Genomic DNA, 15,543 nt, shown 5'->3' on the forward strand with positions numbered 1-15,543 from the left:
CTCCAAAATACATCTTATACCACACCAAATAAATCAGCAAACATTGTGCTGAAAAGAATGATTTTTGTATTATACCAAACTTAACACACACTATCTTTCAAAAGATTTTTTAATGTTTTGAAAGGAAATTCTTAAGTTCATCATGGCTGTATTTATTTGATCAAAAATACAGTACAAATACTATTGTTAAATATTATTACAATTTAAAATAACTGTTTTCTATATCAATATATTTTCAAATGAATTTATTCCTGTGACGTCAAAGCTGACTTTTTAGCATCGTTACTCCAGTCTTCAGTGTCACATGATCCTTCAAAAATCATTATAAAATGCTGATTTGGATCTCAAGTAAGATTTCTTATTTTTATCAATGTTGAAAACAGTTGTGCTGCTTAATATTTATTTGAAATGGATTTTTTTGTAACAATGTAAAAGTCTTTACTTTCACTTTTGATTAATGTGAACTTGCTGAATAAACTTATTCATTTCTTTTTAAAAAACTGACTCCAAACTATTGAATGGTGGTGTATATTGAAAGCTTTTTCACCTTGGTGTAAATGAGATTGGGAATGGGCTTAGCAGAACTGTAAGAAAGGGATAGTTTGGTGGGCGTAAAGGGAGTGGGCGGTTAGAGGCGTGAAGAGAATGTAAAAAGTCGAACGTCACTTAATAGGGATTAGACTCTAAACAGTGTGTTTGGCATCTTAGCGCAAAAGGGCTTATCACAGATCCAGCACTGGCTTGAAAAGTGACTGTGGAATGAAGCCACCATCATGAACAGGAAGTTTTCTTGGCCACTAGACTCAAACCAGGTCAGCGTCTATATTGCAAGAGTCTATATGCAATTACCCTAATGGCCCAGTTGAATGTGCAGACCTTACATCATGTGCCTGTTTAATGATGAAAATGTAAACTGACACATATACACATATTATAAAGATAGTTCCGCCCGAAATGAAAATTCATCTTTTATTCACCCTTGTGCTGTTACAAACCTGCTTCACGGAAGAAAGAAAGTCATACAGGTTTAGAACGACATGAGGTGAGGTCATTTTTGGGTGAATTGTTCCTTTAACAGTGTATCAAAAAAACGATGTTAAAATGTATTTTTGAAATCCTGCTATAGTACAAAAACATACACTGATAAAATCAACACATCGGTGTACAAACCTTCCTAAATATTATTTACAGTGGTCTCAAAAAGGATTTGGATAAATCACATGCACACGCATCAATATGAATGTCATTACATTTGATAAAATATCAAAGTAGGTGGCATTTATTTAAAAGAAAGATAGCAAAAGTTTGTTAGGTTTGAAATGATAAAACATTATACTGTTCAAAATGTAGAAAAAAAATATTTTGGCAGAAGCCACTCGGATTGATAGTTTAAAAATACATAGATAACAAAACATGTGTTAAGTGTCCAAATACTTTTTAGGGTGACTGTGTCTTATACACAGTATACACATATTTTAACTCATAAAGAGTTAAAATATTATGTTATCTGAACCACATTAATTATCTAAGGTGATTTGACAAAGATAAAAAGTTGTGATAACTAATCATGAAAATATTTTTTTACAGTGAACAATAGATAAAAAAATTCTGTTCTTTTCTTTTTTTAAATATCTTATTTCAGTAGTCTTATCAAATGAGGGAAGCTGAAAGAAATGTGTATGCAGATTCAGGAAAAGTCCTTTAATCTCAGATTGATTTGGGGCCATCTGATCACCCTGTTTAGTCACCTTCACTTAGAAGCATGGGCGAGCTTTCCCTGATCTCATTATGGGGCTGTGGTCACATTTACCCCCTATAGCTGTGTATCAGAACGAAAGGACTTTCAGCCCCCTGTTGCAATTGTAATTTAGGAGAATTGTTTTCTTGCTCTTTTAAATATTGCCTGCCTTTTGTCCTACATTTGGGTCCAATAACAGGGCAGTAAAGTCTTTGGTTGCTGTGCTGTTCAAAAGACTTTTTTAAACTTGCTTAATATTTTTGTGGAAACTATGATAAAAAAATGATTCTTTGATAAACAGAAAGAACTGAATTTATTTGAAATAGACTATTTGTTTTAACAATTTAAGTCTTTCCTGTCAATTTTGAACAATTTATTGCATACTTGCTGAATAAAAGTATTAATTTCTTTAAAAAAAAAAACATAAAAGAAGAAAAATCTGAAATTCTTACTAACATCAAACTTTTGAATAGTAGTGCACAACTGCAAATATACTAACAATTCTATTTCATATTGACTAAGGCTAGGAAAAACATTGAATTCCTTTAAAAAATAATGAACTTAGACTTGACAAGAGAATTAGCAACAAATAATAGGTTTATGCCATTGCACATTTTAGCAGACACATCTTGTCTAATATTGATTGCAAATATAAAATTGTACATACAATATATTAAGCAATGCAGTGTAGCTGTCCCTTGTATTTGCAGGGACCAGATGTAACAATAAATCCTTTAAAACTCAAATTGTTCAACCACTAATCTGAATATTGGTGTCTATGTTGGTTACAGACCTGGGTCTACTATTGTCAAGTAGATGAAGCTATCCAACAAAGCCCTGCATATAGCAAGAGGATATAATGCACTTGCATGAAGACAGAAATATATTTCTAACGCCCAGCAGGTGGCGCATTCATTTATATATGGGCACGTTTTCTTAATTTTTTATTTCTTTGTGTTAACAAGTGCTCAAAATGTCAGTGTCTACTGCATATTTATTATGGTGCAGGAAAATTCTTTCCAGTCCATAAAAAATATATATATCATTAGTATCTGTAACTGTAATTAGTATTAATATCAGAATCTTTTGTCCAACAGAACCATAACTAGAAATAATCATATAAAAGTAAAAATTACATAATTGGAAAAAAAATAATCTTGTAAATAAAGAAGTGAGCACATAGAAATAACAATTTTACAATTACAATTTTCACATTTTATACATTTTTGTTTTACATGTCAGACAAACACACTCCACTCTTAAAGGGGAAGCGGAAAAGCGCATGGTTGCCAATCCGCGAAATTGGCCTACTTTTAAACTTTTACATATTTTATAAATAATTTTTGGATGAAATGCTTGTATTGCAATATTTTATATGCTTCCAATGATAATTCTGTACTATATGTTAAGTTTTGTGAAGGAGGGCCACTGGTAGGGAGTTTTTGAGCTGTGTGTGTTTATGATCACATGATGTTGTGGTTTTCAATTTGCATAATAGTAACTGTAAAATATGTATTTTAGGTATGGGAGAGGCATATTTTGAGTTTTGATTTTTGGAATATGGTCATAGGGCAACTTTTGGGCTATTTTTGATTGCCCATTAGGCTTGTTATGCAGATCTGGCAATGGCCTTCAAGACCCTTTTTGAGGTAAAACTTAAAAGCATTTATAAAAAGCAAACAAGTCTTGTCCTTGTCCAGTCAGAATTCACATATATAATCATTTATTCTCCATATGAACTCTTTGATTTAACTATAAATTGAAAAAAATTGATAAACATTAATACTTAACCATCATATGATGCTCATTACGATGCCACTTAAATGACAATGGGTCAAAAATGTTTGTCACAGGCCAAAAACTAGGCAGAAATGGTGAACAGTCAGACAATGTCTCTGAGAGGTAATGAGTTGGGTGTGTGAACAGTTCGTAAAGTCAATAGGTCTGTGAAGGTCTCAAAAGTAACTGTGTTTAGCTTCTGTTTTGGACGTTTAGGATCTGGCAGGTCTTCAGCAGCAGTACACAAGACTCTTACTCTCTGAGTTGCAAAATGTAAAAAAATAAATTAAATAAAAATTAAAAACCCTTATGCACAGTGTTAATTTTTGTTGATAATATATTAGAAAAATTACGATTAAATATATTTATATACAGTATATATATAATAATAATAATAATGTATTGACTGCCAACCTCAGTGAAATAATGCAATTGATGCTAGAACTGTATTTACCTGTCGCATTGACCCTGGAGTGGTGCCAACCAAATAAATCATCCACAGAGGAACAAGTAGGGTGGAGGAAAAGGTGAAGAAGCCACCAATCGCATAGCCCCACCAGGGGTATTCATACACATTGTTGAACTTCAGAGGGGTGTATTTAACCAATGAGAAGACAAACGTTCCCTAAATAGAAAAGAAAGTGAATGCTGAGCAGTGGGAACCCGTCAGTCAGTCTGATATGCTTTGTCACATTGAGTGAATGCACAAAGTCTCAGAATAAGAGACGGTCTTTCTGGTGTTTTGAAGTGCTATCAGTTTAAAGACAGAAACAGATGACAGGTGTCAGACACAGACTCACAGGTGGCTACAAACCTTCACATACTGCTCTGAGAGATACAATATGGAAATACAGAATGAAGCATATTCTGAATTTAAAAAGCTTTAAGAATTTAAATGATACTCACTGTGCAAATAGCTGGTGTTAGATATTTCCAGCAGCACTTCATGAAGGGCCAAGGCCGATATCCAATCATATCCTCAATGCTATCATAGAGACGGTCTGCACCTAAAATGAAATTTTAAAAAAATGTAAAACTCGGAAACACACTGTAAATCATTTTATTACGTTACTTCATTTTGTTACTTTGCTTTTAATTGGCTAAGAATTTAATATACTTTGGACTTGGATTAATGAAGTTGTTCTCTAAATATTTCAACAGAGGTCGCCAGAGTTGCAAATTCAAACATGCACCATGGTTCCAGCATTTAAACAGCAAACTTTGCAAAGTCAAATAAATGAATTACCATATACCCATCCAACACAGATGGACTGAAGGATGGCAAAAGTAAGAAGAGTCATTCCACTACATGCGTAATAGTCAAAAAGCTGGAAGACATACAGGCCACCCTAAGAGTAAAACAGATCAAATTGCAGACATAAATTACAGGTACTGCAGGTGTGGGTTTTGTTTTTGTGGTTGCTTTAAACTAATAATCTTTATGTTCTTATGTGTGACTCTCACCTCTGTAACCATTAGCAGACCAAAAAGGAAGCTGGCAGCACATATGAAGAGGAGAAGAAATTTACGCCGATGTCCAGTTTGGAAGAAGGAGGGATACATATCCGAGATAGCCGTTACCAGTGCTTCATGATACACAAACTGATACATTAATAGAAAAAGCTTTAGGGTATCCGTTCTGTGAGGTAATGAATTAAATCGAGAAAGATTAGTCTGTATAGCTGCCTGTTTTTACCTCACTATCCAGTCCTAAGAATATGATCATGATAAAGAAGCAGATTGCCCATAACTGAGGCAGGGGCATCAGAGCCACAGCACGGGGATAAGCAATGAACGCCAATCCAGGACCTGCCACAAACAAAAGTTATCAGACAAATCCTCCCCCTCTCCGAAACCTCTTGACACACACAACCCAATTGCGCATAATGTGAGTGGAGTGGTGTTTAATAATGCAACAAAAAAATTCTAATTGTGTTTCGGTTTCAGTAGTACAATTGTGTCACCAAGACCAAAAGTATTGTTTTATGTATTTTTAGAAACCTTCCAAATGACAAACTTTTGCATTTAATAAATCCACAGCTCTGACATAACATGATTCTTATGTTGCTCTATGCTTATGCTTTTATGCTGTAATAATCTTCACCTGGTTTTTGAGAACTCAAGCCTTAAATATGACTTTTACCTGACTCTGCCACCATTGAAATATCCATTCCCTGTTCATCTGCCATGAAGCCCAGGACCGAAAATATAGCTAAACCAGCCACAAAGCTAGTTAAACTGTTGAGCAGACATAAGTATACACAGTCTCTGAAAGACAAATAGCAAAAGACAACATGTGTTGCTAGTGAAATTTGGAATGAAAGGCAAAGAAAACAGACTCATGTCACAATATAGATGTACTTCTGATGTGGAGTGTGTTGCATTAGATCATCTAAAGTAGGTACCTGTAGCAATCGTTGTCATATTTGTTGTAGCTTCCCAAAGCAGTCAGTACTCCTGTACAAACTCCATATGAGTAAAATATCTGACTGCCTGCATCCATCCATACCTAAAACATCAATTATTATTTTAAAATCCAATAATTCAAAATTCAACAACACATCAACTTTGGGTTTCAATATTACAAATTTCCTATATTTTCAACAAAAAAGGGCAAAAGAGAGCAGCTCAGTGCCTGCGGGTCTGTGAGACGTGTTGGATCAGGGTAGAGGTAGTATATGATGCCATTCTTCGCTCCAGGAAGAGTAAGTCCACGGACCAGCAGCACTACCAACATTAAATAGGGAAAAGTAGCAGTGAAGTATACCACCTGAAAACAGGAAGAGAGAGACTCTTTCAGCGTGGTGCTTGCAACACCATGATCATGAGTTTGATTCCCAGTACACACATACTGATAACTGTATACCTCGAATAAAAAATACCATAATTCGATGTAGAATTAAGAAGATGTAGCTTTAACCACATGAAGACTTTTTTTTTTTACAAATTCATTACATGGTTTTATTTATTTATTTTTAGTTTACCTTTAAAATAAAAAATACATTTTTATTATTTTAAAACAAAACTTTTTTTATATTCATTTAAATAAATCCATAAAAGGTATTTATTTATTTGGAAAGTTTACCTTTGAAATAAAATAAATGTTTATTTTTTAATACATTTTACAATACAAAATTATTTTAATTTTATTAGTTCTATATTTAGTCAACGGACGCAAACTTGATGATGTTTAAGTAATTTGAAAGTCGCTGTAAAATTGTTTAATTTAAAATTTGTATATCTGCTTAAAGTCTTTTTTTATCATTATTACATTAGTGTACAGTAGCATACAGATTAAAACAACAAAAATGGGGCACAAAACTTTATGCACATTCCACTTTCCCGCTCATGGGTAAATATATCTTGCCACTCTTTTTGTGTTACATTGTTAAAAAGTTTAGTAAAGTTCTCACCTTGCCTGTAGACTTCACTCCCTTCCACACACAGAAGTAGCAGATGATCCAGGCCAACAGGAGACACAGCGCCAAGTCCCATCTAACATGACCCATCTGTTCTATTCCCTCAGACAATCCTAAAATTCTTCTCCTGTAAGCATAAAATATGGGATCATTCTGTTTTAAAACCTTTATTGTGATTCATTTTAGTTAGCTGGATGCATTTTGTTATCATGTGTTGCCTTAAATGCAAAATTCTACTTAACACAATCTGGTTTAACGGGGTGCTATTTCCAAAAACTTACTCCCAAAACTCGATAACAGGAGATGTGCTTTTCTCTGAAGAATATTCAGTAATGTTGCTCTTGCTGAACTCTTTGCAGTTCTCTAAATAAAGAAATGCTGTGGTTATTTAAATGACATAACCCAGTATTATAATAATTCACACTGTTCTGAATGGGATACCTGTGTTCCAGTAGTTTTTGCAGCTAGCCCATGGCAGCTCTGAAGTGAAGGACGAGAAGAGGTAAAGGAAAGCCCAAGCTAGAATTATGATGTAATAGACTCCAGTATAGAGGACAACGACTTGGCTACCATAACCGAGGCCTGTGGGGGGAAAAATGCAAGTGAAGTAATAAGCAGTAATACAATGATATTGAAAAGTCACTGTATATGAGATCATTGCTCACCTTCAAACAGTGGACAGATCTTCCTCCAGCACGTGATTCCTCCCTGACTGGTGAACTGACCCAGTGACGTCTCCAAAAAGAAAAGTGGAATCCCACAGGTGAAGAGAAACAGAACATATGGCACAAAAAATGCCCCTATATGACAGAATGAATAACTCAGATTTATCAACACACAGCAATATACACATCAATACTGTTCTTATACACACCAATGTACTGAAAAGAGTTTACTTAGTCGGTTTTAACTCACCCTTATAAAGATAATAAAAAGGGTTTAATAAAATGAAATGATCTAAAATGGTGGTCCACAAATTAATGTTGGATTTCTAAGTAATTTATATGACAAATTAACAACATGTGTTAAACAAAAATACAATATTAAGTTAACTTTATTCAATACTAAAGCAATCATGCAAGTAATATTCAATAATGATTTTAATATTTCAAATATTTTGTAAGCATTTAAGCATGAAGTGTCAGGGTTCTGTTACTTCTGTCTAGTCTATTTCTTGGTTTTGTGACAGAGCCCTGACACTACTGTTTTGTCTTGTCTGTGTGCCTTGTTTCATATATGGCTTCATGTCATGTTTTGTCTTGTACTGTGTAGCACGCAGCTTGTGTTCATCACTGGCTGTGTGCTTTCATGTTGACATGCTTTATGTGAACATGTGGCTTATGAGTGTTCTCATTAGCTGCTTGTTCATGTCTCGTTTTGTGTAAGCACATGGCTTGTGATTTGTTTTACTGGCCATGTGCTTGTGTTCAAGTCATGTTTGGTGTGAGCACATGGCCTGTCATGTTTCCTTGTGCCATGTGCTCTCCTGTCTATTGTCTAGTCCCTCCCATCTTGATACCTGATTATTGATTCATTTGCCCCACCTGTCCTCCCTTGTTACCTCCTTTGTTTGCTGTCCCTATTTATTCTCCTTGTGTTTTCAGTCCTGTCGTCATATCTACACCATGTGTTTCCCTGCTGTCAAGTCCCAAGGGCCTGTACCATGATGGTAGTTAAAAAAAAAAAAAAAAAAAACAATCCAACCAGGCTTTGTTGGTACCATGATGCTGATCACCAACTTTCTCTGTCAACTCAGGCTTTGATGCTTAGTTTAGGAGTTTAGGTGTGACATCAGTAGCGAACAGCCAATCACATGCTGAGAAAGAGGAAAACTGCGATTCATTTCTCGCGAGAGAAGCAGCACGATTCACTTCTCTCTTCTGCAGAATATTACGAGATTGAAAAATATTAAGAATTTAAACAAATTTACACAGCAAGAAGAAAATAGCTATCTTTGAAAGAGGACAACTAAAAGAAAAAGTATTGCTATATCAGTGTAAGTTAAAGTTGTGAAGTTAGTTTATACAGTTGATAAAGGTATAGAGAGAACTGAACATTTATGCTCACATGTAGTCATTTTATAGCTTTATCTATTGATTCTAAAGCATATTTATATTACCTTTATATATCTATTCATTTAAACTGTGCGTTACAATAATTGATAAACTAAAATTGTACATGTGCGATCAATTAAGGGTGTAATTATAACATAAATAATATCTATATCACACACAATTATTATTCTAAATAAGCATTACTAAAAGCCCGACTGTTTTGTCTTTAAAAATCATTTGCTATAGTGACCTTTAATTTGAAGTAGAAACAGGTAGAGCGACTTTATCGCATCAGACATGTGTCACTTTGCTCACAGCTGATTGGTTCAAGTTTGGATTGCAACCTCTTACCTGGAACATAACCTGCCCCAGACCAGGTTAGCCGTGGAGCGCAAGTTACTATGGCGATGAACACTGCTAAAAGCCAAACCACTTTCATGGTGCCTAAAACCCAGAGTTAGCGCAAACTAAGCTAAAACATACCTGGCTAGCCACCTAAACCGGCTTCATGGTATAGGCCCCAAGTCTAAGTCTGTCTTGTTTTCCCCCTTGGTGTAGTTTTGTTTGTATTTTGTTTTATTTTTATTAAAAAAGCACATCAACTCTGCACCTGAGTCCTCACTCCTTTCACCACCACCTGACATGAAGTGCTTATTTGATCAAAGATAAATAAAAACAGTAATACTGTGAAACATTGGTACAATTTAAAATATCTGTTTCTATTTCATATTTTTATGTACTTTATTCCTGTAATGGCAAAGCGGAATTCTCAGCATCATTACTCCAGTCTTCAGTGTCGCATGATCCTTCTGAATCAATGATTATTTGGTGCTCAATAAACATTTCTAATCATTTCTCAATGATGAAAAAAGTTGCTGCTTAATATTTTTGTGGAAACCGTGATTATTCATTCTTTAATAAATAGAAATTTCACAAGAAAAGCATTTATTCAAAACAGAAATAAACAATGTAAAAGTATTTACTGTCACTTTTAGTCAATTAAATGCATACTTGCTGAATAAAAGTATTCATTTCTTTCTCAAAAAAAACTTTAGAAGAGTAGTGTACATCTACGTAGTGTAAGAAGCCTTGATCAGGTCGCATAACACATCAAAAGCTAAGATGTGTTTGGAATGGATACCACAATGCTAAAAGAATTAGGTTCATCATTATCCCCATCACAAAAATTATAAATCAGTCTATCTCCAAGGGGGAATTTCCAAATGCATGGAAGTCAGCCATTGTTTCCCCAATATTTAAATCTGGAGACAGACAAATAATTTCCAATTACAGACCCCATTAGTATTTTGACAGTAATGTCAAAGGTTCTGTAAAAGTGGATATCTCAACAGATTAAAGCCTGAACAACACTGTCTTTTCCCTCCATCCACTATAATTTGGATTTAGGTCAAACCACTCTACCGAGACAGCTAACAGCTTTTTCATTGAAAACATTAAATCATTGCTTGACAAAAACAGCGTTGTTGGAGCCATCTTTTTAGATCTCAAGAAAGCTTTTGACACTGTTAATCATAAAATTTTAGTCTCCAAACTTTCTCATCTCGACTTTTTGGATAATGCTCTTAAATGGGTAGAATCTTATCTTTACCAATGATCACAAACTGTATGTATTGGCAGCAATCAGTCTGAACCTCTTCACTTGTCCACTGGAGTGCCCCAAGGCTCAATCCTGGGCCTTCTTCTGTTCTGCATATATATTAATGACCTCCACGTGTGTGCCCAGAAATAAATATTCAGATGTATGCAGACGACACAGTCCTATACATACATGGGCCATCAAAAACAGCAGTGGCAACTAAACTTTCAAACGCTATGGTAAAGATAAGTGAATGGCTAAATCAGTGAAGCCTTCAATTAAATGTCTCCTAGACAGTTGGTGTGTTTTTTACTAAAACTACCAACTCCACAGCAAATCCGGACATTGTAATATCTGGTGAAACACTTCAAATAGTTACAGAATTTAAGTATCTCTGTATTCTCATAGACTCCAAACTTAACTTTAATTCTCATATCACCAAAACTGTCAAGAAAGTAAAATTTAATCTATCTAATTTTTGATTTGTCAGAAACTCAATCTCCACTGGAGCAGCCAGAATGTTTATGCATTCACTGATCTTTTCGCATATGACTTACTGCCTCACCAGCTGGTCCCAGGCCAACCACACCACTTTAAAAACACTTAAAGTTCTGGATAAGAAACCACATCATTTTCATCACTGCAATATTCTGTCAAAATTCAATTTATTAAGTTGGGAAAATCCTTCATGGGCTGGCCCCTCCACCTCTTAGTAGGTTTCTGAGTTTAAGATCCAACACCAGTCGCCTCACTAGAGGAACATCCAGAGGGGACTGTGTCATTCCATTCAGGAAAACTGTGTTAAGTCAGTTAGCCTTCTCTATTAAAGCTTCAAAAGAATGGAACAACATCCCAACACCAATCAGAGAAATTAATAGTTATAATGTATTCCGCTCAATATTAAAACGTCGGCTCCTTAGCAATCAAACATGCCAGCACTGAACTTCCACCGCCGCTTTATTGAGTCATCTTGCATGTTGTTCTTATTTAATTTTGATATTGCTGCATTTTAATGTTTACTCTGCCTTTTAAGCTTTGTATTATAACTGACTAATGTTATTAACTGTGTCCTTTAATACTGACTGTAGTTGCTTCTTGAATTGCTGCTTATGCTCTTATGTTCTGTCGCCTCAAGCTGCATTCCCACTTAAACTCTGTAGCACATGAACTCCTTGTTGAATGTTTGTTTTGGTGTCATATTCCTGCTTCTGCAGCAAATGTAATGTTTATTGTATTTTTCCATGTGATAATCAACTTGTTTTACTTATTACCTATTTCCAGGGTGCCTACTGCACATCGGGCCTAAGACTACAGATGAAAACTAGCCTTTTGGCTAACTCTGCCATATTTTTGAACTGTGATGTTAATATGCACTGTCCTTGGAAATATAAATAAATAAATAAATAAATAAATAAATAAATAAACATTAAGGTTACTCAACACCATATTATAAGCCAGAATTAAAATGCATCCCATAAACGCTGTGTTAATAAAAAACAATACACACTTGTGCATCTATTCATACTACTGTTTGTGTGGTTATTTTTATGCCAATAACACATAATATTTGGCACTGATCTTAAGCCCTTAGACCCCAAAATATTAATATTCAAGTGATAACAAACCTCCTATAACATCGAAACAGCAGAATTTTTTAGTTTTTGTATCAGACGTTTTTTTAAAGAATTGTTTTAGGTTATATTAAGTACATATAACTCAAAGACGTAAACACCAAAAAACAGGTTTATCAATATTGCACTCACCTCCCCCATTCTTGTAGCACAAGTAAGGAAACCTCCACACATTGCCCAGGCCAATGATGTGCCCTGCTACCGCCAAGAGAAACTCCAGCTTATTGGCCCACTGCTCTCTCTCCTGGGTTTTAGGTCTGGCCTTCACTAGGGCACCATTCATGAGGTTCAACTTTATCTCTGGCCTTGAGCTATGCTCCATGATGCTAATGATGGGTTGAAAAAACCAACACACAAAAAATAAATACATTTACAATATGTAGAACTCTAAACCTATTTTTGTCTACAGTTGCCTACATTTGTAATATAAATACATCTTTTTATTATACTACATCAGTAATTTTTTACTACACGCCTTAAGCACAATATATATTTAATTAATAAGATACATAATCAATACTTCCACAAATGTAGAGTAGTTGTTATGAAACATATTTCTGGTATTATGAAAAATGGGTCCCATATGTGTTGAGGGTAGATGTGGCCTCATCTTTTGAAAATGATAGTATCAATGGGCTCTATAAACAGCTGCACGTGTTTCTTTCACGTGCTTTTACCTCTTACAAAAACTAATGATTAGTCATTGACTATTGGAATATACAGTATGTCCACATTGGTATACTATACATATGTACTAACTATACATAATATAATTTTACTGGTAACACTAAACAATAAGGGTCATTAGTTAATACTAGTTAATCTTAGTTAACATGAACAAAGAATGAATAATACTTCTACAGCATTTATTTATCTTAGTTAATATTAAGTTCAACATTTACTAATACCTTATTAAAATCAAATGTTGTATTTGTTAACATTAGTTAATGCACTGTGAACTAACATGAAGAAACAATGAACAGCTGTATTTTTATTAACTTACATTAACAAAGATTAATAATGTAACAAATGTATACTGCTCATTATTAGTTCATGTTAGTTAATACATTAACTAATGTTGACTAATGAACTTTATTGTAAAGTGTTACAATAAGTACTACATACTGTATTCCTATAATTATTATGCAATGTTTTGTTTTGTGTTTCTCACCAATTTACTCACCAGCCTTAAAAATTATGCATATTACCTTGCAACTTCAGTCAGTTATTAAAGGTAAATTAGTATGCTCAAGCTTTTTTATTTCATACATAAATACAACCTTCATATTGCTATTGTCAGAGGCATCCAAGATCATTTCAGTGCCTCACCACAAACAGCTTAAAAAAACAGGTTTTTTTAGACACCCACGGTGAAAGTATTTTTATATCCAAGGTTTGGTCACCCTCACATTGTGTATATTATGAAGATATTCATCTCATACCTAAATAAGATAGCATAACAATTGATTCTTATATGCTTAAAAAATAATTGGATAAAAATTCATAAGAAATGTGCTTACCTGTTGTGGGGTTTTGCTTAGAACTTACAGCTGAAACCATGCCTGAATTTTTTTTTTTAAATTACAGCACTGCTGCTGTGTTTCACAACAATAAAGTGTAATGTAATACTGCAACAAAATAGTAATCAAATACCTGTTAATTGTGACGAATCCGTTTTGTATGTCCCCTTAATGCAGTGCTTGTGTCTTAGCAGTTAAAAATTATGTCCTCAAAGAGAATGACTGAGGAGTGGCCAAACCTGTTGCAGGAGCTCCTGAACAAGGACTGCTGACCAGGTTTATTATTGTCTGCTTTAAAAGTAATTAAAACCATACCAACATGTGTGTGTCCCCTGAACTGTTTTGTGGTATGTTTTCTAAGAGATAAAACAGAAATGTCTTATCAGTAAAGTAACTGGCAACCAATTGCTTTCTTTCTCTCCCCCTACGCTCTCTGGCTTTTTCTAGATCTTTCTCCATCTTTGAGCCTGTCTGACAATATAGCAATAGCTTCCTGAAAAAATACATTATACTTTCAGCAGTTCTCCCTCAAGCTGAATGAGTAGTTAATGGACACCTTTCCGTTTACATTGTCAATTGAATTCAGAAAGGAAAGAATGCTGAAATACCTGAATCAAATATGATCTGTATTTGCTCCATTAAGCAGGCATTGCTGCACATTTCATGGCAAATGCCATTCTCCCATCAGTCCTGCAGGATATGCCTATAAATTCTGAAACTGATAACATTCAAGTAATTTTTTACAGTTTTTCTTACATTTAAGGAGAGATAGGCCAGCTGTTGGTTAAAATCTGGCATTAGCCTATTTCAGTATCACTCAGTAGGCTACTTTCAAAACATTGTAGCCATAGAAGGGTTGTGGAAACGCCATTAAAGGTCAACAGTGTCCTCTTGTGGTGTCCTCTGAGATCTGCGTTTTTCTATCTAAATTAGTCTCTAAATGTGAATTACTTTTAGCATCACTTTAAATGTAGGCTACATTTTTATAACATATTTCAATCGTATATTTAGCGTGACTCTATTTTGATTGAGAGAGAACATTTACCAGACATAAAATACCCCGCTGCTTTCTATTTCAACTACATTGTCCTAATAACAAGCACTTATTCATACTTTCTCTTGTTTGCAGAAGATCTTTACATAAATAGCAAAGCTTGATGATTTAAATAAAATTGGGGGGGGGGGGGGGGGGGAATCCCCACTTGGCAGTAGATGGCAAACAGCGTCATGCGATATTTGCGCATGCGCATTTAAGCTGTCAATTGACTACGTTATCGCCGCTTACTTGATAGGGAGTCTTGAGTTGAAACTCTTGAGGTAGCAAAAACGTGAATGCATATTATTAACAGTAAGGGGGGACAAAAAAATGTGGGGGAGAGGTTTTGTCTCTGGAAGAGAGACGGAACTTAACAACAGTTCGGAGACATATGCATACTGAAAACTTGATCCCGTTCAGCTAGAGAAATGGTATTAAAACGCTAGCTGTGTCATATAGTTATTATTATAGTCAAAATGTTGTCACTTTCTTCGTTGCTTTAAACTGCCAGCTGTTTCCCCCACACCAAGATGTTAATAATAGCCAATTATAATGAATGAAAATCGATTCCCTGTAACATTGTGTAGAACCAGGTTTACTAACTCGCCACATGACCCTGTCGGAGCCTATGACGGAGCCGGAGCAGGTTCCTGCTGGTAACTAAATGGAAAACTGGAAAACCCGGAGGGGAGCAGAAGCCGATTACAAAACGCTTCCACGACCTGGGGCCGGTTGTATAAACATAGCCATTATGTTAAGACAGTGTCTT

At 34.8% G+C, this 15,543-nt stretch overlaps 1 protein-coding gene across 2 annotated transcripts; it reads right to left on the bottom strand.

Moving 5' to 3' along the window:
• Window positions 1-952: 952 nt before the first annotated feature.
• Window positions 953-14,122, bottom strand: slc6a22.2 (solute carrier family 6 member 22, tandem duplicate 2). Of its 2 annotated transcripts, XM_077198203.1 has the most exons (15): window positions 13,872-14,122; window positions 12,351-12,544; window positions 7,602-7,736; window positions 7,378-7,518; window positions 7,218-7,299; window positions 6,931-7,063; window positions 6,153-6,287; window positions 5,923-6,026; window positions 5,661-5,785; window positions 5,214-5,326; window positions 4,982-5,119; window positions 4,764-4,866; window positions 4,424-4,524; window positions 3,972-4,142; window positions 953-3,776 (listed from the first exon to the last, which is right to left on the bottom strand). In XM_077198203.1, the coding sequence occupies exons 2-15, from the start codon at window positions 12,538-12,540 to the stop codon at window positions 3,621-3,623; spliced, it is 1,827 nt and encodes a 608-aa protein (XP_077054318.1). In that variant the 5' UTR covers window positions 12,541-12,544; window positions 13,872-14,122; the 3' UTR covers window positions 953-3,620. The 2 variants fall into 2 exon arrangements, with proteins under 2 accessions (XP_077054318.1, XP_077054316.1); XM_077198201.1 differs by lacking the exon at window positions 13,872-14,122 and having other exon boundaries at window positions 12,351-12,654.
• Between the last annotated feature and the right edge of the window lie 1,421 nt (window positions 14,123-15,543).

The sequence above is a fragment of the Siphateles boraxobius genome, unplaced genomic scaffold, assembly GCF_051911475.1.
Source record: "Siphateles boraxobius isolate OS27281-9 unplaced genomic scaffold, OSU_SipBor_1 41, whole genome shotgun sequence".
Taxonomy (NCBI): domain Eukaryota; kingdom Metazoa; phylum Chordata; class Actinopteri; order Cypriniformes; family Leuciscidae; genus Siphateles; species Siphateles boraxobius.